Source organism: Sarcophilus harrisii, chromosome 5, assembly GCF_902635505.1.
Source record: "Sarcophilus harrisii chromosome 5, mSarHar1.11, whole genome shotgun sequence".
Lineage (NCBI taxonomy): Eukaryota > Metazoa > Chordata > Mammalia > Dasyuromorphia > Dasyuridae > Sarcophilus > Sarcophilus harrisii.
In genome coordinates this window covers 237181676-237204527 of record NC_045430.1, presented here as the reverse complement: position 1 = coordinate 237204527, position 22852 = coordinate 237181676, and the positions used below count along the sequence as shown (strand labels likewise).

The following is a 22852-nucleotide window of genomic DNA, read 5'->3' as shown; positions in this document are numbered from 1 at the left end:
GACCTTTTAAACTCATATTTATGGCTATTGGTTCTTGTTTGCAAAGTTGCATTTTCATGAGTTAAAAACCCTTTTTTTAAAAAATGTATAAATATATTCCAAAAGTAGAGAATGGGGGTTCTCATTTTTTTTATTTGAATCCCCAGTGCACGACCCACTGATGGCTAATAAATGCTTGTTAGTTGATTATTTGACCTAGTTCCATTCATTTGTGCCTCCCCTGTCAAAATGAAGAGAAAGTCTCTTTCATTTCATTGCTAGGAAGAAAGATTGAGCCACAAATTTTCTGATTTTTCTGGGTTCATATTATTGATGCAATGATTGATATTAAAATTCAGGTATGAGTTCTAAGCTATACTGTCTCTCAGTAAATATTGTTCTTGTAGTTTCCATTTTTTATATTTATAAAAACTGGATAATTTTCAGCTCATGTCTTACTCTATATAAAAAGGAAATAAAGATTCTTTTTTCTTCATGGTGACTTGACAAATAGGAGGAAGCTAGTTATATAGCTCTATAAAATCTCATTTCTGCTGCTTGTTTCCATTTGAATAGATAACAGGAAATATTACATGGTTTTCCCTCCAAGGCTTCACCTTTGGTTGCCTAAAACCATGAAGGGGACAAAGCTTTACATCTGATTGAATTCACACATGAGAAATTTATCAAAGTTGTTTTGAGAGACTATTTCATTTGACTGAATGTACGTCACCTGTTGTATATAGGCAAGACGCCTAAAATGAGATCTTTCAACTGGTACTCTAATACTTCACTCATCAACTATGGAGAAATATGTATACAAAATACCAGATAAAAACACTTACATACTTAGGAGAATCCTGGTTTTTTTTCCCAAAAGCAAATATGGTTTTGACCCACAAATATTCAAAGGCTCCATACCAAATAAAAAGGAACACAAGGAAAGTGGGGAGATTTTTAAATGACAAACAGAAAGAAATGAATCTAAAAATACAGAAAAGAACATTTCAAAATGTTAAAATGTTTTAGCTTAAATGAAGTATTGAAAAGAAGTATAGAAAAAGTATTGAAAAAAAGTATTTAATAACGGTTTGGTCATGTATACTTATTTTGTATTTAATTTATACTTTAATATATTTAACATGTATTGGTCATCCTGACATCTGGGGGAGGAGGTGGGGGGAAGGAGGGGAAAAATTGAAGCAAAAGGTTGGCAATTGTCAGTGCTGTAAAATTACCCATGCATATAACTTGTAATTAAAAAGCTATTAAAATTTTTTTAATTATTTTTAAAAATCTACAATCTACAATTTCTAGGAGAATCCAGCTTCAGCTTCAGCTTTGACCAATAGCATATACATGGGTTTCCCAGATCCTGCCACCCTTAACTATATTTTGATCTTATATGTATGTGTAGAGGGAACACTCAAGCCATATACACATTGCTGAAACAAAAAGAAAAAAGGCAAATATAACACAATCATGAAGCTGAAGAGAACTTCTGATCCAGCACTTGAGAGAGTTCTGCAAGTCCACAGAGATGGGCACTCTGGTCCATTAATGCATTACTGAATTCCCTGAAGTGGTCCCATGATTTGAATCTGCACTGCCTATTTCCACTGAGCTGGGACATATGATTATGTTTTGCATAATTATAACTTCAGACAGTGGGGATTTGAATGCTTGTGACCACTTCAGGGAGTTCATTATTCACACTAATCTGGATCTAACTTGCAAACCTCATTTCTCTCAAAGACTAGAATCCCAATGCTTCTGCCCCTACAACACTCTAGCTACATTAAATGTAAAAACTGTGTTTCCATCTTTCCAGCTGGGATTTACAGGCAACAGCTAGGAAGTATCATGGCATGACAAAGAATGTTGATTTAGAGTAGGAGACAGTGGGTTTGAGTCATGGCTCTGTTACTTACCACCTATATGACTTTAAACTAGCCATTTTACCTCAGTGAGTTCAGTTTTCTCATCTGTAAAGAGAGGCAGTGGACTAAAGTCCCTTCCAACTGTAAATATAAGATCCTGTGCATATGTACAATGATTTACAAACTGTTCCCTCTCTTTTTGTAGATTTTACTTTATTTTTAATTGTTATTGAGTGTTTTGGTCATCTTTGTGACTTCATTTGGGGTTTTCTGGCAAAGACACTGGAACGGTTTAAGAGCCATTTCCTTCCCCAGCCCATTTTACAGATGGAAACTGAGACCAACAGGTTAAGTGACTTACTCCAAAATCATACAGCCAGTAAGCAGGTGTCTAAGGCTGGATTTGAATTCAGGAAGATAACTATCCACTGTACCACTTGCCTACTTTAAGCAGCCACTTTTTTCTTGTTCTCACTGATGTATTGAATATATATGTCAAAGGAAAAAAAATTGATCGATATCTAAAGATTCACTTTAAAAAATAAATATCTCCCATCTTTCTGATAGTTCCCATTTGTGACAGAAAGAAATCAGATTTTTATGAAATTAGCCTCTCCATTTCAGGAGTTCACTGGTATCCTCCTGTTCAATGATACTGTCACCCACATTTCTCTACTTAACAATGAAAACTGGGTAAATTTCTTTATTTTCTCTCCACACAACCTTTTGAAGATTAATGGTGTTTGTATCTGGCACTTAAATTCACTTGAAAAACTCCACTTCACTACTCCTTCTAAAGAGAGAATTTGTGCACTCCGGAGCTGCAACAGGTCTTTTGCAGCTGAAGAAACTAATTTAAGTGGTAAGGAGAAGCTTGGTGCCATTGGAAAAGCTCTAGATGAAGCAATCAGAAAACCTAACTTTGGGGTCCTAATTCTACTGGAAGAAAGAATTTCTTAAAAACTTTTTTAAATGTGTTTTTTTCATCTGTTAAATGAGGAAATTGGAGGAGATTTCTCTTAGAGTCTCCATCAGCTTTATCAATTTTTCAAGTTTATGGATACTGATGGTCAAGATGCTACTATTGCAGAGGAAACGAGTAAATTCTAAACTGTAATAATAAATAGGACTTAGCTCAAACATCACCTTTTTCTGGAAGCCTTTCCTGCTCCTCTCCTTCCCCCACCCAAGCTGCTGGAGTCTCCCCTTATAAGGTTACCTTCCATTAAGTACATATCTCATATGTATCTATAGACTGACACATTCTCTCCCCATTAGAACGTGCATCCCTTGAGAGCTACTTTTTGCCTTTCTCTGTATCTTTAGCATTTTGAGCTGTGCCTGACACATAGTAGTCATTTAAATACTTGCTGGTTGATTTGATTGAGCATAAGCCATATTCATGTTTTATATAAGCCAAATTTGGACTAAAAGTACAGCCTATATTTGGATCAATACAAATAAAACAGAAGCCAGGCCTCTGCAACTAGTAAATGGAAAATATTCCATTTTGGTTCCTTTCCTGTTGTACAGTGATTCCAAAGGAAACTACCGCCATTGGCAGATAATGGATAACTAAATAAATCTTACATCCCCCTAGGGAGAAATCAAGGCATAGTAGAAAACCTCCTCTTTTGTCTATGGAACAAAATGACTCTTCAAAGCAGAAAATCCATCTGAGCAGTTTTGGTTCTGAGAAATTCAATCAATGAGTTTATAGTGGAGCTAAAAAGTCAATTTCAATAATAAAAGAATGTCTTCCCCATGGGGATGGAGACAGTCATCAATGAGAGTAAATTATAAGCATAACAGTCCCAGTAAAAGGCTAAAAATGAAAACAGTTTCCTGAAGCCATACACAAAAATTGTTCTTGAGTATTGATTAGCGTAGGAAGTAGACAGGGCCGGGGGTAGGGGGAGAAGGCAAAAATGAGGGATTGTCTGATGGGGAAAAGCAACTCTAGTTGAAACCATTCCTCTCCGAAGCTTCACAGAAATCATCTTAGAAAGTCAGACAATCAAAGAAAATTCCAAATAAACAGAAAGAATAGGACATCATCATTTGAAATGTGCTGCTGTGACAAATTGGTTATTTATGGAGAGGAGAGTTACTTGCATGGTCCAGGGACAATTCCCCAAAGTATATTGGAGGAATTCCTCTTCCCCACTCAACATTTTTTATATTCATGAAATCTAATATAATCTTCCATATATCAAGGCCAGAAATGGAGAGAGTTTGTAGGAACATTTTTTAAAATTGCGTCTTCTAGGAAAAGGCACTATAAGCTTTGCCTCAGGTGAGGTACAAGGAGGAGGTTGGTAGGACTTAACATGTTTAAGCTAACTATATTCCATGTCGTTGACACCTTCACTGCTCCTCTTGCTCTTCTTTTTACTTCTCTTCCAGACCCCTCTGAATCCCTGCAACTTAGCTACCTAACTCCCTAAATGGAGTGAAAGAAAAGGCACAACATGGAGAGGTGAGAGGGGAAGACAGATTGACTCTAAGTTAAAACAGGAACCCATTAAAGATGATGGAACCTTACAGGTCATGTAATTCACCATCACAATGGGAGCTCCATGAGCCCAGATCCTCTCTTACTTTTCTATTTGTATCTTAACATGTTGCTTTGCAAATAGTAAGTGCTTAATAAATGCCTCATTCATTCATTCATCCATTCATCATATCCAAACTTCTAATTTTATAAATAAGGAAAATGAGATCCATTAAAGGGGTAATGACTTATTTGAGATCATATATCTAATTAGTAGCAAAATGGGGATAAAAACTAGGTCTTTTGAGTTTTGGTGTGTTTTATACTCTAGTAGATATCTCTCAGTACCCCAGCCCACCTCCAAGTCTATTACACAAGTGTTAGGGCTGGTCTGTGACAACCATTTGGGATTCCATTTGGAGTGTTTCTAAAAGAATCCCCTTCAATTCCTTTAAGTTTTAAGAACTTTACATTTGTTTGTAAGCACAAGGACAGTTTTTGTTATTTAACAATTGTAAAATCCATACTGTCAACAGCACCCATGTGGGCTGGAGGGCCCATCAAGGGGCTCAAATAGGTCAGACCCCCAAGGGATAACTCTGTGAGTTTGCTTTGCTTCCACTGACATCACCCTCCATTAGCCACGCAGCCCCTCATACTGAGCAACAGATCTTGTACAGAGATGCCAGTTTTCCCAAAGGCAGAGGAAAAGTCACATTACTGTGTGCTGGCAGGGTGGGGCCAAAAAAGCAGAAAACATGCAATCCCAAACTAAAAATAAACAATTAGTCACTGACTCTGGACCTCTCATGTCAGCAAGAAAACCAACCAATTCAAGGCAGCATCCACAGTTGCTCAGTGCCCCTCTGAAGCTAGCTTGGCTTCAAATACAGACCACAAGGCTAGTACCCCTTCTAATATCTTGCTATAGTTACTGAGTTTCATTCCTATTTTCATTTCTGCTTTCTCCAGATAATTCATATTTAGAGACATAAAGGCAGGCCCATGTTCACTTACAAAAAAGGCTTCAGCCTTGGGATCTGTGGAGAGAGTGCTAAGTACACACCCAAAGGAAATTATCAGTTGGTTCCTGACATGCAGATGTTACTTGGCAATTTTCCACTTCAGCCTCAAAATTTTATCATATTTTAGGAGGGGAGATGATCAGCTGACATCTTGCAATATTTATGCTGTCTTTTATTACAATCTTTTTTGGTATCATAGAAATATATGAAGAAAATTAGTCCATTAAAATGTTATTATTCAAAATAGTTAATTTGCACCAGCATGGATTTAAAAATATGTTTAAGTCTTCTAGCTTTAGTTATTAATGGAGAATTAATCTCAAGGTAATTCCTATCTTGTTAATTCTTATCAAGGTAATTCTCTGTTAATAAATTATTTTTAAGGTATTGGGTAATAAAGACATCCTAAAAATAAATGTTCAGACAGTTGTACTTGAGCCATTAAATGACTAAATCACTTCCTAGGGGTTAAGCGAGGTACTCAGAAAGGTCGCCTCTCTATGGAAAATACTAATTAATAAATATTTTCTTCCACAATGTAGTCCCTTTTCTACATCTAACAATCTGTAAGAGGAAAACAATAGCTTGTACTTTTATTAATCTAGCTTCCTAAGAAACTAATTTACTGGTAAAGATTAATGAAGGCACAGATGAGAATATGGCTCACCGAATGATATGGCCATGCATATTGTACATTGGAATCAGCATTGTCTTGGAATTATCCCCATGATAGATAGTCACATAAAGGAGGAACGTGGAAGCAATTTTGTAAACGCATGTTCAGAATACAGAGTATTCGCTGTGGGTAGGTGAATACAAACTCAACAAGGCAGCCATCTAAAACTTCTTTGATAATTTGAACCTCCAAGGACAGTGCTCCTCTGATGGCCCCATTGCCTCACCATCACCTAAAATTTCCCCGGTTATCACAAAATGATCTTTATGGTTTTACAAAAGGCATAATAAAGGAGTCTCCTTTTTAGTCAGGGTTATTGACCCTGCTAGGAAGCTAGAAGGTGCCATAGTGCACAGAGGGTAGAACTTGAAGTAAGGCAGATTCATCTTCATGCTTCAGACATTTACTAGCTGAGTGGCTGTGGGCCAATCACTTCACCCTGTTTGCCTCAGCTTCCTCATCTATATAAAATGAACTAGAGAAGGAAATGTCAAACTATTCTAATATCTTTGCCAAGAAAACCTCAAATAGGTTCATAAATAATTGGACACAATTGAAAAATGACTAAAAAACAGCAAATTGACCCTGCTATTGACTACTGAATATGGCAATCAGGGGATTAAGGTTTATGGATCCATCCTGCCTATGACTTACCAGCTTATACTTCATTGAGAAAGATGGAATGTAAATATAAAAGGGAAGTAAAAGATGGAAGCTCTTGGCCTTTTCCCACTTAGGCTCATCTGGGAATCAGAAGAAAAGGCTAGCTTGTTGATTAAAGTGTAGAAGCTGAAGGATTCCTTCCTCCCTGCTGAAAAGAAAGGATGTGATTCCATTTCTTTGGAATGTTGCTGCAATGGAAGATCTCTCCCACTTCCTTGAAAGGAGATGAAATGAAGTGTTGAAAGCTTCAACTCTTCAAATCCTCAGAACAAAATCCTTCCATGCTGGGAAGGACATTATCCTTTTAGTTAGGGGCAGGGACTCTGAATAAGACTGCTATCATTTTTGCTTAGGGAGATGAGGGCAAGCATTAAAAGAAATCAAGAAGGATTGGGAAGGGAAAGAGCTTCATTGGTAATTAAAGGTGGAGAAAATGCAAGCTTTTGTGATTAATGGTCTTTTTGCTGGACCAAAGAGTCTTCAAAGCCCTTTGGACAGATAATTATGATTGCGCTTAATTTTATCCTCCCCCAGAGAGAAAACTAGCACTGTGTGATGCTGGTCCAGTGGGTGAAGGACGCATGGCTATTACACAACTTCCATTAAAGAATGCTATGTTGGACAATTAAGTTTTCCCTCATACCTAGTGCTACTCTCTCTAGTGATTTAGCTGTCATCTTCTGTGTTGACATGTCTGCCAACTCAGTTGTAGGCTTCCATTATGATCCTCCTGCCTGGCACTTTATTTGCCTATCACTTTTACTAAATTAAGGTCTCCTTTTGTATTACTTCTTTGTTTGTTCCCCATATCTAGTATAATGTCTTACACATAGGAAGTATTTGATTTTTGATGAATGACATCAGCTTTGGCTTGAATGGGTCCAGTAATGAAAAACTGACTACTTCATAAGACAGCTTGTTCCAATTTTGGCTGAGCCACAAATTAGCCTCTTAAAAACGTCCTTCCATTTGTACTACTTCTGTTCTAGGTAAAATGTACTTCTTTGTCCATCTCTGTCTCTTTCTATTTGTCTCTATTTCTCTCTCTAAAACACTTTGCCTGAAGTTCTTCCCATTTCCTTCATTTTCTCTCATGCTACATTTATTGATGGCATGGATGCCTCTCTCCCATTTAGCTTCTTGAGAAGAGGATTTGTGATGTCATGAGCAAATTAAAGGAGCATGGAAAATTTTATCTACCAGATCTACAGATATGGGAAGAAGTTATGATTAAACAAGCAATAGAGAAGATCAAAGAAAGTAAAATAGATAACTTTGATTACATAACATTAAAAAGAGTTCTGCATAAACAAAATCAATATAAACAAAATTGGAAGGAAAAAATAAATGGGGGGATGTTATAGGAAATTTCTCTGATAAATGCCTCATTTCTCACATATACTTAAATGTCAAATGTATTTTTTTTAAAAAAGAACCATTACCCAATTAATAAATGGTCAAATGATTTGGACAGTTTTCAAGAGAAGAAATCAAAGCTATCTTGGTAAAAATGCTCTAAAACCATTATTAATTAGAAGAATTCAAATTAAAAACAACTCTGAGGTTACCAACTCACATCTAGAAGATTGGCTAACATGACAGAAAAGGAAAATGACAAATGCTGGAGGGGATATGGTAAAAAAAAAAATAGGGATACTAATGCATGCTGATAAAGTTGTGGTTCATCTATTCCTGGAAATAATTTGAAATCATGCCCAAAGAGCTATAAAATTGTGCATACCCTTCAACACTGCAATAACACTACTATGACTATATTTCATAGAGATTAAAGAAAAAGAAAAGCACTTATAGTACAAAAATATTTAAAGCAGCTTTTTTATGAAGACAAAGAATTGGAAACTGAGGCAATGCATGTCAATTAGGGAAATGGCTAAACAAATTGTGGTATATGACTGATAGAATGTAACTGTGCTATAAGAATTATGAGCAGGATGGTTTTAGGGAAACATGAGATAATATATGTGAATCAATACAGAATGAAGTAAATAAAATCAAGAGATCATTAAGTCTAGTAACAGCAATGCTGAAATGAGAAACTGTGAAAGACTTAACTATTGATTCAATACAATGATCCAAGACAGTTCTGAAGGACTCGTGATAAGAAATGCTATCCACTTCCAGATAGAGAATTACTGAACTTAAAATATTAATTGAAATATAATTTTTAAATATTTTACAACATATTTTGCATTATTTCACACGTATAATTAATATCCTATTGCTTCCTTTCTTAATGGGTAGGAAAGGAGCTAGAAAAAATTCAAAGAATTTGGAACTCAAAAAAATTTTAATGAATTTTAATTCATTCAATAAGGGCAAGCTGTTTATATTCCTACATGAGAAGATGATACATGTAATTCTTAAGAAACGTATCTCTCTTAGGACAATTAGAAGGAGCACATATAGACAGAACACATGGATATAAGTTGACTTTGATGGGATGATATAAAAAATAAGGATGAAAAGGAGAATTGGATTGAGAGAAGAGGAAAGGGAAAGCTAGAATGAGATTAATTATTTTACATGAAGAGGAGGTATAAAAGACATAGAAGGAAAGAAGTGGGGGTAACCACTGTTTGAATCGTACCCTCATCAGATGTGGCTCAAAAAGGGAATAACATAGACACTCAGTTGGATGTAGACATTTATCTTTCCACATAGGAAAGTAGGAGGTGAGAAAGATAAGAAAAGGTCAGAATGGGGAGAAGGAAGAATAAAGATAGAAAAGAGAGCAGATTGAGGGAGGCAGTGGTCATAAGCAGAATACTGATGAGGAGAAACAGGTAAAAGGAGAGAGAGAGAAAAAAAGTATAAAAAGAGGGAAAACAGGATAGAAGGAAATACAGAGTTAGTAATGATAACTATAAATGTGAATGAGATGAATTCTTCCATAAAACAGAAGCAACAAAGCAGAGAATAAAATCAGAATTCTAAAATATGTAATCTATTAAAAACATGATAGAAGCAGAGAGTACACACAGAATAAAGGTAAAGGGATGGAGCCAAATCTATTATGCTTCAGCTGAAGTTAGAAAAAAGCAGGGGCAGCAATCTTCATCTCAGACAAAGCAAAAGCAAAAATAGATCTAATTAAGAGACAAAAAAGGAAATTATATTTTGCTGAAAAGCATCATCAATAATGAAGTAATATCACTAATAAACATATATTCACCAATTGGTATAACATCCAAATTTCTAAAATTAAATTTTATAGGAAGAAATAGATAATAAAACCAAACTACTGGGGCACATCTATTTTCCCCTCTTAGAACTAGATAAAACTAACCACAAAATAAACAAGAAAGAAATTTAAAAGGTGAATAGAATTGTAGAAAATTTAGATATGATAGAACTCTGGAGAAAATTGAATGAGGATAGAAAGAAACATAACTTTTCTCAGGAGTAAATGACACTTTCACCAAAATTGATAATGTATTAGGGCATAAAAATCTCACAATTAAATGCAGAAAGGCAAAAATTCCAATTGGGTCCTTTTCAGGTCATGAAGCAATAAAAATTACATTAATAAATAGCCACTTAAAAATATATTAAAAATTAATTGTAAACTAAATATTCAAATCCTAAAGAATGAGTAAGTCAAACAACAAAAATCACAGATATTATCAATAATTTCATTAAAGAAAAAGATAATAATGAAAAAACATATGAAATTTTATGGTATGCAGCCAAAGCATTACCTAGGGGAAATTTTTTAATCTCTAAAGCTTATATCAAAAAAGAGAAAGAGCAGAACAATGAATTGGGCACACAACTTTAAAAGCTAGAAAAAGAACAAATTAAAAGTCCCCAACTAAATACCAAATTAGAAATCCTGAAAATCAAAGGAGAGGTTAATAAAAATTGAAAGTAAAAAAAAAAAACATTGAACTAATAACTTGGTATTATATATCTTGGTATTGTATATTATTATTTATATATATGTGTGTTATTGGTAATATATATATATATATATATATATATATATGTATGTATACACATATATATTTGGGAAAATAGACAAAAGAGTTCTGCCAAATTCCTTTTATGACAAAAATATGGTACTGATACCTAAATGAGAAAGAGCCAAAAAAAATTATAGACTAATTTCTCCAATGAATATTGATGCAAAAATCTTAAATAAAATGTAAACAAAAAGATCACCAGAATGATGTTATCAGCAGGTGAGATTTACAGTTGAAATGCAGGGCTGATTCAATATTAGGAAAATTATCAACATAAGTGACCATCTCAATAACAAAACCGACAGAAATCATGATTTCAAAAGATGCAGAAAAAGCTTTTGACAAAATACAAGCACCTATTCTATTAAAAACACTAGAGAACAAAGGAATAAAAGGAGCTTGCCATAAAATGATAAGTGGTATCTATCTAAAATCATCAGCAAACATATATAATGGGTATCAGCTAGAAGCTTTCCCATCAAGATCAGGTATGAAACAATTTTCACCATTTTTACTCAATATTGTACTTGAAATGTTAACTTTGGCAATGAAAAGAAAAAGAAATGGAAGGAATTAGAATATTTTAGAAAAGCCTAGAAAATCAAGTAAAAAGATACTTGAAATATAATATATATATATATCAATAATAATGCTCAGCAGCAAAAGATAGAGAAATTCCAACTAAAATAACTGTAGAAAATACAAAATATTTGGGAGTCTGATTGCCAAGACAAATGCAGGAACTATATAAACACAACAACAAAATACTTCACATAAATAAAATCAGATCTAAGCAACTAGAAAAATATCAGTTGCTCATGGGTAGGATGTATGAATATAATAAAAATGACAATTCTACCTAAATGTATTTCCTTATTCAGTACTATACCAATCAAATTGCCAATTGCAGCATTTCTCATAAAGACCTCCTTTCTTTTTTTTCTTTTCTTTTTTTTTATTTTTCCAAATACTTATAAAGACAGTTTTCAACATTCACTTTTTAAAAGACTTTGTGTTCCAAATTTTTCTCCCTCTTCACTTACCTTCTTCTTCCCCAAGACAGCAAGCAATATAGGTTAAATATGTGTGATTCTTTTAAACATATTTCTATATTTGTCATACTGTACAAAAAAATCAAATAAAAAAGGGAAAAAACACAAGAAAAAAGAGGTGAAAATACTATGCTTGGAATCATATTCTATTTCTTATGCAGATGGCATTTTCCATCCCAAATCTATTGGAGTTGCCTTGAATCACCACATTGTTGAGGAGAGTCAAGTCCATCATCCATAACCATGTTGTTACTATGAACAATGTTTTCTTGATTCTGCTCACTTCATTTAGCATCAGTTCATATAAGCCATTCCAGACTTTTCTGAAATCATCTTGCTCATAATTTCTTAAAGAACAATAATATTCCATTAGATTCATATATCATAACTTATTCAACCATTCCCCAACTGAATGGACATTCATTCAATTTCAATTACTTGCCACTACAAAAAAAAGCTGTTACAAACATTTTTGCACATTTGAGTCCTTTTCACTCTTTTCTGTCTCTTTGGAATACATACCTAGTAGTGACACTGCTGGATCAAAGGGTATGCAAAGTTTTATAGGTTTTGGAATAGTTCCAAATTGCTCTCCCAAATGGTTGGATAACTTCACAACTCCACCAACAATGTATCAGTGTCTCACTTTTCCCACATCCCCTCAAACATTTATCATTATCTTTTCCTAGCCAATCTGAGAGGTGTGAGGTGGTACCTCAGAGTTGTCTTAATTTGCATTTCTCTAATCAATAGTGATTTAGAACATTTTTTTCAAATGACTAGAAATGGTTTTAATCTTTTCATCTGAAAATTGTTCATTTTCTTTGACCATTTATCAATTGGGAAATGACTTGTATTCTTAAAAATTTCACTCTATTCTTTATATATTTTAAAAATGAGGCTTTTATTAGAAACATTGGCAGTTTTTAGACCAAAATTTTAAAGTTACCTATAGTCATATAAAAATGCTCTACATCATTAATGAAGTGCAAATCAAGACAACTCTAGGGTACCACCCCATATCTCCCAGATTGGTTAATATAACAGACAGAGAAAATGACAAATGTTGAAGGGAATGTGGGAAGACTGGGACATTGATGCATTGCTGGTAGAGTTGTGAAATGATCCAACCATTTGGGAGAGCAATTTGGAACTATGCCCAAAGGGCTGTAAAAATGTGTATATTCTCTGATTTAGCAATAGCACTAGGTACTGTTTATAGCAGTTCTTTTTGTAGTAGAGAGAAGGAACAATGGAGTCTGAATGCAGATCAATTCATATATTTTTACTTTTTCTAATTTGTTTTTTTTTGTTTTTTCCTTTCTTGTGTTTTTTTTTCTTTTCATTTGATTATTCCTTCATAACATGACAAATACAAAAATATGTTTAACATGATTGTACATGTACAGCCTATACTAGATTGCTTACCATTTTTGGGGGGAAGGAGGAAGGGAGAAAGGGAGAACAATTTGAAACTCAAAATCTTACAAAGATGGGTATTGAATTGGAAAAAATAAAATACCATTAAGTGCATTTTTTTAAATGTTACTGTAAAAAAAATGAAAAAGTAAAAATTAAAAAAAAAAAACTATGGTGCCCAGAAGAGAATATAATACCCCAGATGTCAGCAGATAAAATGTAGGGAATCTATCTTAATATATCTTTCCCTTTTTTCCATCTCAAAGTCCCTCTCTTCCTCTAAGATGCAACTCAAGCATTATCTTTTGCATAAAATCTTTCTTGATCTTCCCAAAGGCTAGTAGTGCCCACCCTCCCATAGTACCCTATATTTAAGTATTATATATGTATACACATATTTATTTTATATTACATTATACATATTTTCAAATGTACATGTCTCCCTAGTCAGAGTCCATGCCATGGAACATGTGATGGAACTGGAGAAGAAAGGATTTAATGGAATGTGATAAAAGTCATCATACTCAAATATCTGAAAGACTGTGAAAGCAGAAGAAGGAATAATAAAGGTTTACTTTGACTCCGGAAGACAAAAACAGGAACAATGACGAGAAGCTGCAAAGAGTTTGATTTCCTCATGACCATGCTCTCCAAATGTAAAACAGATTTCCTTGGGAGAAAGTGGATTCTCCTTTATGGGAAATCTTCAAGTGAAGGCTGTTGGATCTTTCATTGGGTATATTACAGTGAGGATTTTTATTGGGAGTCTATGTTGTATTGGATAGCTATTGATATCTCTTCTGTTCTGAAAGCATTGATTCTGCTTTCAAAGGGGAAAATGCTTCAACTCTACCAATTAAAAAAAATAATCCATCAAGCAATATTAAGTGCCTACTGTGTACTAAATACTTACTCTACAGGGCTCTAAAAACCTAATAGTTGTTAACTCCATATAGTCCACTCTTTGAAAACAAGGAAGGGAACATGTAAGTTCAGATACTATGCTAAGCTTTACAAATTATGTATCATTTGATTCTCTCAATAACCCTGTGCGGTAGGTTAGATCCATTTTACAGTTGAGGAAACTTAGGCAGACAGAGGTTGAGTGACTTGCCCAAAATTTTATCACTAGCAAATAATTATCTGGGGTCAGATTTAGAGCTGGGATTCTTCTTATTCCAGCCCACTCTATCTCCTGTACCACCTCTGATTTTTTATTTTTTTTTCAAGTTAGTGTGCTTATCTAGAGTTACTTACCTCTAAATAATCCACAGTACAGTTTTCATCATCTTCCAATTCAAATGCTAAAAAAGTATAGTTTATTGTGTTGCCAGCTGTTACTTCAATGGTCCAGTTGCAATTCTGAGCTTTAAAATAGGGATTTGGATAATTTATACTTTCTAGGACGCCATGAGAAAGATTGGCAATCACCACGTCCTGGCAAGCTGGAAAAAATAATGATGAATAGCTAGCACCATGTGTTTCTTAGTCACATATATTCACATATTCATATTTCATCTAATTACATCAAGATATGTATATGGGGCTTCTCTTCCCAAGAAAACATCTGTATTTTATAGCCTTTTAATAAATGCTTTGCATGGCATTTTTATAACACAAAGGATCCCTGTCAGAATAAAACATGAAAAGTTGCCTTTAAATGAGCTTCAATTTTTTTAAAAGTCCCTTGCAGAATTAAAGAAGCACACTGAAAGAGTACAATTGTATTGGGAGGTGGTTAGAAGAGCTTAACTTTCTTATTGAATCACTATGACTTGTTGACTTGGAGAAGTGAATTCATTACTCTGAATTTTAGTTCCCCAATCTTAAAAGAACTCTAGCAAGGATAATATTTTGGGGGCTTGGATCCCTTGAGAAGTCTGATAAAGGTTAGAAGGACTTCTCAGAATAATGTTTTCAAATGCATAAAACAAAATATTTAGGATTACAAAGGATACAAATTATGATGAAATAGCTATTTTTTTCAAGTTCACATACCCTAAATGAAGCACCACTGTGGAACAGAATTGTTGATTTCTAGTCCAAACACTGTGAAAGTACAGGATGCTATGTGGTCCTAAAAACTAAAGGTCATGACGTGACTTTGGCAAACATTGTAAAGTCAGTGTAAAATTCACAATAAGGGAATAATTCATCTTTTTAGTTATCAAGCAGAATAGCAAAAAATGAGAGGGAAGAAAATGCACAAAAGAAAATAAAGAAACAGCAAACAGTATATTCCAATCCAGAATTTGCTTTGTTTTTAAATTAAGACTTCAGCAAACCATGGATGCTAGAGTGACATAGGACATATTTCAGGTTCTGCTGAGTTGCTTAGATTTGGCCAAACCACATATATTATATTATTTTTCCAAGGGGTTTTTCCCTTCTTCTCTTAATTATCAGAATTAAATAGAGTAATGGCATGTTTTCATTGTTCAAACTGTATGCACTCTCAACAGAGCCCTGCTTTTCTAATATTAGTGCCTGAGGCTCCATCAATGGGTTTGGATGTCCTGGGAAATTAGGGACATGGAAGTCGATTATCAGAAATGATTGTCACTTTTCTAAAATCATCATTTCTGAGAAGTCCCTCAACCATTCCTGTTAAAATCTATTTGGGCCAAAGCTCTGCAGCCAAAGAATCTGCAATTTGGGATTTTATTTTTTAGGTGAAAGAATCATTTTTAGTTCATTACTATTAAATATGTGATTTGTGTGTGCTCAGCTGGCTGATGGATAAACACAAAAAAATGCAAGGGACAAAATGTGTCCTTATTGACTGAACTTGAACTTGTCTTCCTTTCATATTACAAAACCCCTTTTCTTTAAACACTTTCAAATTCAGATAGCAAATTGTATTAATTTTTCTTGCTGACATGCCCAGAATTTGCTATCCAGAAACTATCACCTACATAAAAATGAATGGTTATCTCTGTTCTTCCCTGTTCAGTCCTTAGATGGATAATGATTTGGTGCATATATAGGATTAGAGTCAAATCAAATGACAGAGGGAAAATGGATTTTGAATGACCAGTATGATGAGTAACTACAGAGAGATACCCACAAAATGAGTAGGGCAGTTCACCTTGAAGTTTACAGTTGTCACAGGATGATATAGAAATAGGAAAAATTATTTGTTTGCTTGTAAAATTAAATTTTATCAGGATACAGTTAAAACCCAGGGTTCAAAAGTACCTCAGAATCAACCTAGTCCCTACTGCTATAGGAATATGATGTCTAAAAATTCACATATTCAATAGAACTTTTAAAACTCCAAGAAGATTTTCTGAAGAACTTACATTTCAGATATCAGATATTGTAAGTGACTTACAATTTCATTTTTAGATAAGATTATTTCTAGCTGCTAAGTGAGCAGTCCATATTATCGGTCCATAGCACTTTATTAGTGTTAAAGTTTATAAAATCTTCTTATAATGTAAGCTATAATCAACTGGAATTTAGAATAATACAAGTCCATCAGGGTATCCATCCAAGGTTTTTTTCTTGAAATAACTGGGGAAGACTCTGCCATAATACAGTATCTGTCTATGATACAAAGTGCTGTTCAGTGGGAGTATAGGACACAAATAATCAGTGCTTAAGATTTTCTTTACATTGGAGGAATCTGGGGTTGGCATAAATGTAATTTCTTTTCAGACTATTCCTCTGTATCTTGTATAGTTGGTATAGAACACAAAAAGTAAGGGCTTTCAGAGTAGTCAGGAATTTACATTTAATTCATATTTCTATAATTAAGATAAATCCAGAAGTAGATCCTTGTGATTCATTTTTCTTTTTTTAGCCCTTTTCTACATGAATAGCATCATCAAATTGGTAGCCTTCAGAGGGCTAGAGAAAATATTAAAAGCAAATGTGATTTCTATAGAAGGATTAAGTGATTCAGTCAAAATGAAAAGAAGACACAATTTTCCTGGATGTTAACGAACTTGAATTTCCATGGCTTGTCTTATCTGCATTTTCCAGAGTTCCCAGAATCAGTGTGATCATTTCTTTCAGATTTAGAAGCAACCATGAAGACCAGTTAGAGAGGGATTGTCTTTCAAGTTTTTTATGGAGTTTTGAGTTAGACTTATTTGAAGTCTTAAATGATTTTTTTCTTTAAACCTTCAATTCAGTTTTCAAGACACAGTCATAAAAATACATGTGATCCCCTGAATGATTTTAAATCGTGGGCTTCTTCAATAAATCTTACTCCAAAGAACTTAAAATGTACTCAAAAAAGCTCAAGAAGTGTTGCTTCTGACAATCAAGGATATGATTGTTATAATTATAGTAATTCTGGGAAGTACAGATAAAATCTTTGTAGGATAGTTTCAATAAATAGGTCTCTAAATGAAATGTATTTGTTTTAAATAACACACACCAGAGAAAATACAGATCTCTAGAAAGTATAGGTTGTCCCAAAAGTTTTAGTACAGTTTTAAATTTTGTTAAATTAAACAGCTCTAAGGTTTTGTGGATATCTGTAATCCTTTGAATCGTTAATGAAACATAAAATCAGAGATTTTAGCACTGAAGCCATAAGAAAAAAATATTTAAAATTATTAAAATGATCCTCTTTGGTAAGATATTGGAGAAAAACAGAATATTTATAAACAAACAAAATGGGTTCAAATCCTTGCCTCTGTCACTGTTTGATCCTGACAGAAACAGAACCTCTATGGGACCCAGTTTCTTTCTTTGTAAAATGAGAAGGTTGGACTAGATGCTCTCAAGGATCCCTTCCAGTATGTACAATCCTATTATCCTGCCCATATGTAAAACCTTGGCAAAGAATGTTCCTTAATTTTATGGGATTTAACTTGTTGAATGAGCATTTTATTCCCAAATCAGGCCAATCTCATATCACCCCATAACTGAGAGGATAAGCGGACCCAGGGCATTACCCTGAATGGCTCGTTTCTATCTCATTGTAGCGCAAGGAGGTGCTTTTTCATCACCCACTCTAGCACCCAACTCCTGGTACTTACTCTGAGCATATTCGGCCAGGAAACCACCACCCTCCTGCTTTTCATCTGTTCGCAGTTTTATGAACATGCTATCTCCACTGGAACGAATCAGTGGGGGTATCTCATTTCCACAAAGCTTGGCTAGGAGATTAGCATCTTCAGTCAGACCATCATAGACCTAAAAATAAAAAAATAAAAAAATGTTTTCAATAGTGGCAGATTCTGGACACAAATAGGACCCTTGTCACATCTGTGCAAAGGTACAAATAAGATGGGGTCAAGGAAGAAAAAAAGAACACTCTGTAAGAAGATTCCTGGGGAAGAGAGAGAAAAATGGGGCAGGGAAGAATAGGAGAAGGAAAGGGGGGAAGAGAAAAAAAATTATGATCCTAAAAATCAGCAGATGGAAAGTAGATGGAGGTAGATGTCTATAGTAGGAAGCTTGCAAACTTGAGGTCAAACTCTAATTTAAAAGAAATTTAATAAAGTGATTAAGCATAAAATTAGTCATTAAGGGCTAACAGCAATGAAATATAGCAAAATACTGCCTAAAATAAAAGGCAGAACTAGGGGATTAGAAAAGGACCTGAAAACAAAAGGCACGACTTTATTATTATTTTGTTAAGGTTAGCAAGCATACTTTTAAACCAACTAACTATGTGGAGTTTTTATATGTGCTCTTTAATTTATTTTGTTGGCTTGTCTGATTATTTGAATCTCTAGATTTTTCCATCTCGACCCTAATTTCCCCTTCACCCTGGAGATACAAGTCCCTTATGTCCTGGGTGAATACAAACTGTGAACCAACTTTTGAGGGAGTTTTGGGGCCAGATGCATCTCACTTCTCTCCTACTCTTCTACTCCTGACTCTGAACTTGATATCTTACCCTCCCATAAGCATCAGCCTCCCCTCTTCAGTTCTCATTTCAGTGTTGTTTTCCTCCTCTAAAATATAAATTCTAAGAAGTTAGGGCCTGCCTTCCTTTCTTTCTTCCTTCCTTCCTTCCTTCCTTCCTTCTTTCCTTCCATCCTTCCTTTCTTATGCTTATGTTTGTATGCTCAGTGTTTAGCACAATACTTGGTATATAATGAATCCCTAACAAATGCTTTATCTAACTATCTTTTTATGTTTGAATGTCTGTCTGTCTTTTATTTTAAGGTTACTTATATTAGAGCAGAACCAAAATTTAAAAGATAATCATTAATATCATCAAAACTTTGGAATTTTTCAAATTTTGATTATTGACATTTATGATGGTAGTCAGTCACTTTGCTAGTAAAACACAAGCTTTGTTCATGAAACAGTAGTTTTTGCTTTTCATTTGCCCCAAGTTGTCCAAATTACTGGTATTTATCCATAGCAAATACATACAGACACTATGGAATGTTATCACTTTTAATCCTAAAATTATTTTTTATGTATCTACAATCTTTGGAACACCAGAGAAATTTTACATCCATTTTATACAAATTTCTACTGAAAGGTTACTCTGATGAATCCTCTGGCAGGAGAGATTATCCTGCATTCAAAGATTGTACCACAGAGGGTGATAAACCTTCTCAGGTCCTGCCAGGCTGGAAAGGTTTCAAGTATGGGCTTGGCAACAAAATGGATATCTTTAATCTAAGTAGCGGTTTAAATTCCAAGAGTCATCAGGTAGAACAGTAGGTGATGATTTTTTTTTCAGTCACAGCATCTCATGAAATTATTTACTAAGGTAGAGAACAATTACTACTTCTAGCAGTGGATGGAAATGTCAAGAAATCCTGGTTCTCTTAACACAAGTACCCATTCATACCCCTCATTAGAAAGTCTCATTTGTGTGTATGTGTGTATAACTTAATTACATATGAGAATATATTTTGTCTTCATAGAAAAGAGCATTTTTCTAAACCTTAAAAATCAAAGAAATAGACGCATTGTGGATCCAGGGTGAGAAGGAAGGATAGATAGTGAAATTAAATACTATACATACAGCCAAATAATCTGAACTGCAATTGGGATGACTCTCTAGGTGGAATTTTTGAAACGTGAGTTCAAACTGGCTGCCTCTGCTGGACTTCAGCAACCAGAAACATTCAGAATTGTGGTAGTAAGGCATTGGATAGTTAGGAGACATGAAGGTGCCAACTGGAGTAGTGAGATTTCCACCACAGCCTATGGGGAAAAACAGACAAAAAAAATTATTTTTCTTCTTTAGGAAAAAGTTCATCCTTTCCTCAAAGTCAGAGGTTTCTACCCTGTCTCCTTCAAACAGAGAAGTACACAAAAGGCCACTGATCACCTGGGTGCAAGCTCCAAAGGGGTCCCAAGGTGTCTATAATCCTACCCTCCCAACTCTGTCAGGAACGCCCTGCTTTCACTAAGGCAAAAGTCCAAAATCATGATCCCATAATGTCTGTCATTGGTTGGGGTATGACAAAAGGGACTGGGTCAAGTCCAAGTAAGTCTAGATTATCTATAAAGTCTCTTAACTTGGACATCATGTGAAAGGATTGAAGAACAAGATGTATGAGATGAGGGAATCTCATGTAGCCCATCCAAATTTTTTGGATAGTGATACCTGCTGGGATGTTTTTCTAACATTTTTAATTGAAGTTTTATAAAGCTCCTCCAAAGTCTTCCTTAATTGAGTGCAGTAATTGGATTCAACTCACCCTACCTTGTATCTGCTGCTCTACCAGGTTTTAACTCCCTGATCAAGATACCACCTGATATCCCTGTGTCCTCTCTCCTTTTACTACCTCCTTTTGTTACTGTCTCTTCCCTTCTCCCCCCCCCCAAAAAAAAAAGCTCCTTCAGAGGAGAGGCTCTTTCTTTTTATTAATTATATGCTCAGCTCTTAATCCAGAGCCCAGTACATAGTAGGTGCTTAATAAATGGTTATTGGTTTGGATTAGAAGTTACATCTTATTTTCTTGAGCAAATAAGATGTAACTTCTAATCCAAAACAATAACCATCAAGTGTGCGATTCTAAACATATTTCCACATTTGTCAAATGTGGAAATATGTTTAGAATCGCACACTTGATCTATATTGAATTGCTTATTGTCTGGGGAGGGAAGGGATAAATTTGGAACGTGAGGTTTTATAAAGGTGGATGTTGAAAACTATCATTTTACAAAAGTTACATCTTATTTGATCAGCTTCCAAATTTAACACTTTGAAATCTTTGGGCTTCTGATTCATATGCTGTATAAGCTAGCCTTTCTAGGTTCATGATATTTGGAAATATGACAAGAATATCATCTATACCTTGATCAAAGTCACTGATAAAAATGTTGAAGAAACTAGGCTCAAGGAAAGATCCATGGGATACTTTAACAGACATAATCTTTCACCTTGAGATTCACCCAATTATGATCATTTTTGCATCTTGTAATTCAATCAGCTCGGTATTCAACTATTTTACTATCGTATGCCTTATATCTTTTCATCTTATCCAAAATAAAGGAAAAACATGAGAAATTTCCCCTAATGATTTACTGAGATTTACATAAACAATCTACAGCAGTCCCTTGATTTACCTCTAAAAAAAGAAAATTAGGTTAATTAAAAGGGAGCTATTCTTAATGAAGCCATGGTTATTTCTTCCCTTTGGAATCCTAACAAACTATAAATAATCTTAATAAGATATTCCAGAATTTTGCTTAAGATGCCAATAACTTTCAAAACATAATATGGAGTAGTACAGTAATTGAAATTGTTATTACTCATTGCATACAATGTCAATATCTATTTTTATCTATTAATAACAATTAATAATTAATTATTATCTATTTTATCTATTAACCACTTTTTTGATGGCACTTTTTAAACTTTTTTTAAAATTTAACCTAAATAAAGATTAGTCATATTTCATTTCTCTTTTTATGCACAGTACTTAATATCATTTCTGGTCCATGTTAGTAGAGGACTTAATAAGTCTATTGAATTATTAAGTAAATAGATATATTGAATTGTTTTTCCTATTCTCCAAACACATGGTACAGGTAATTATTCTCTTCATCATCTTCACAAGTTATTTTCTTTCTCATTTCATCTTTGAAACTTTTCTTCTGCTAATTTGAACTCGGGTCTTTCTGAATCCAAGTTCTTGCTTTAAGCGAGTACAGACTATCATAGACAACTAAATGTTGGGGTTAGACATTTTGTCTATTAGTGAGGCATGAGATGTAAACCTAATATGATCTATCTAACTTCATTCCATTTTGGGGCTTATCTGCAGATATCTTCTTCTTCCATCAAAGTTAGAAAATTTATCCTCATTAGTGGAAAAGAAAAAATGATAAATTAATTTTTTAGACCAAAGTTAAAAAAATGAAATTCAATTAACTAATGCTATCAACCTACATCATTTCACTTTGCTGCTGACCCTCAATTAGTTCTATTTCCCTGAATACTGGAGTCTTTGCTCCCATTGTTGAGTCTCTATGTACTAGTTTATTCAGCAGTAAGAAGTAGATAAGACATAAACAAAATACATATAGATCCAATGGATAACTGATTTTCGTTTTCCATGAGGAATGCCTGCTCATATTTTACCTGTTAATGATGCATCCCAATAAGCAAAGAATCCAGAATGTGTTTCAAAAGAGTCACTCTTAAATTTTATCCACAATTTGTTACTATGGGAGATTATCATTGGAGGTTTATCTGTTCCACAATGTTTTCCCAGGGACAGTGAGTTTTCATGGCCTCCATCT

The 22852-nt window shown here is 34.2% G+C and overlaps 1 protein-coding gene across 1 annotated transcript in view; it reads right to left on the bottom strand.

The window, feature by feature from the left end:
* Positions 1 to 22852, bottom strand: part of CUBN (cubilin) — a 282752-nt gene that overhangs the window by 189075 nt on the left and 70825 nt on the right. The window contains exons 24-27 of the mRNA XM_031939914.1: positions 22692 to 22852; positions 20121 to 20302; positions 18166 to 18322; positions 14429 to 14616 (exon numbers count right to left, since the gene is read on the bottom strand). Coding sequence (XP_031795774.1) covers positions 14429 to 14616; positions 18166 to 18322; positions 20121 to 20302; positions 22692 to 22852 — 688 coding nt within the window. The remainder of the gene's footprint in view (positions 1 to 14428; positions 14617 to 18165; positions 18323 to 20120; positions 20303 to 22691) is intronic.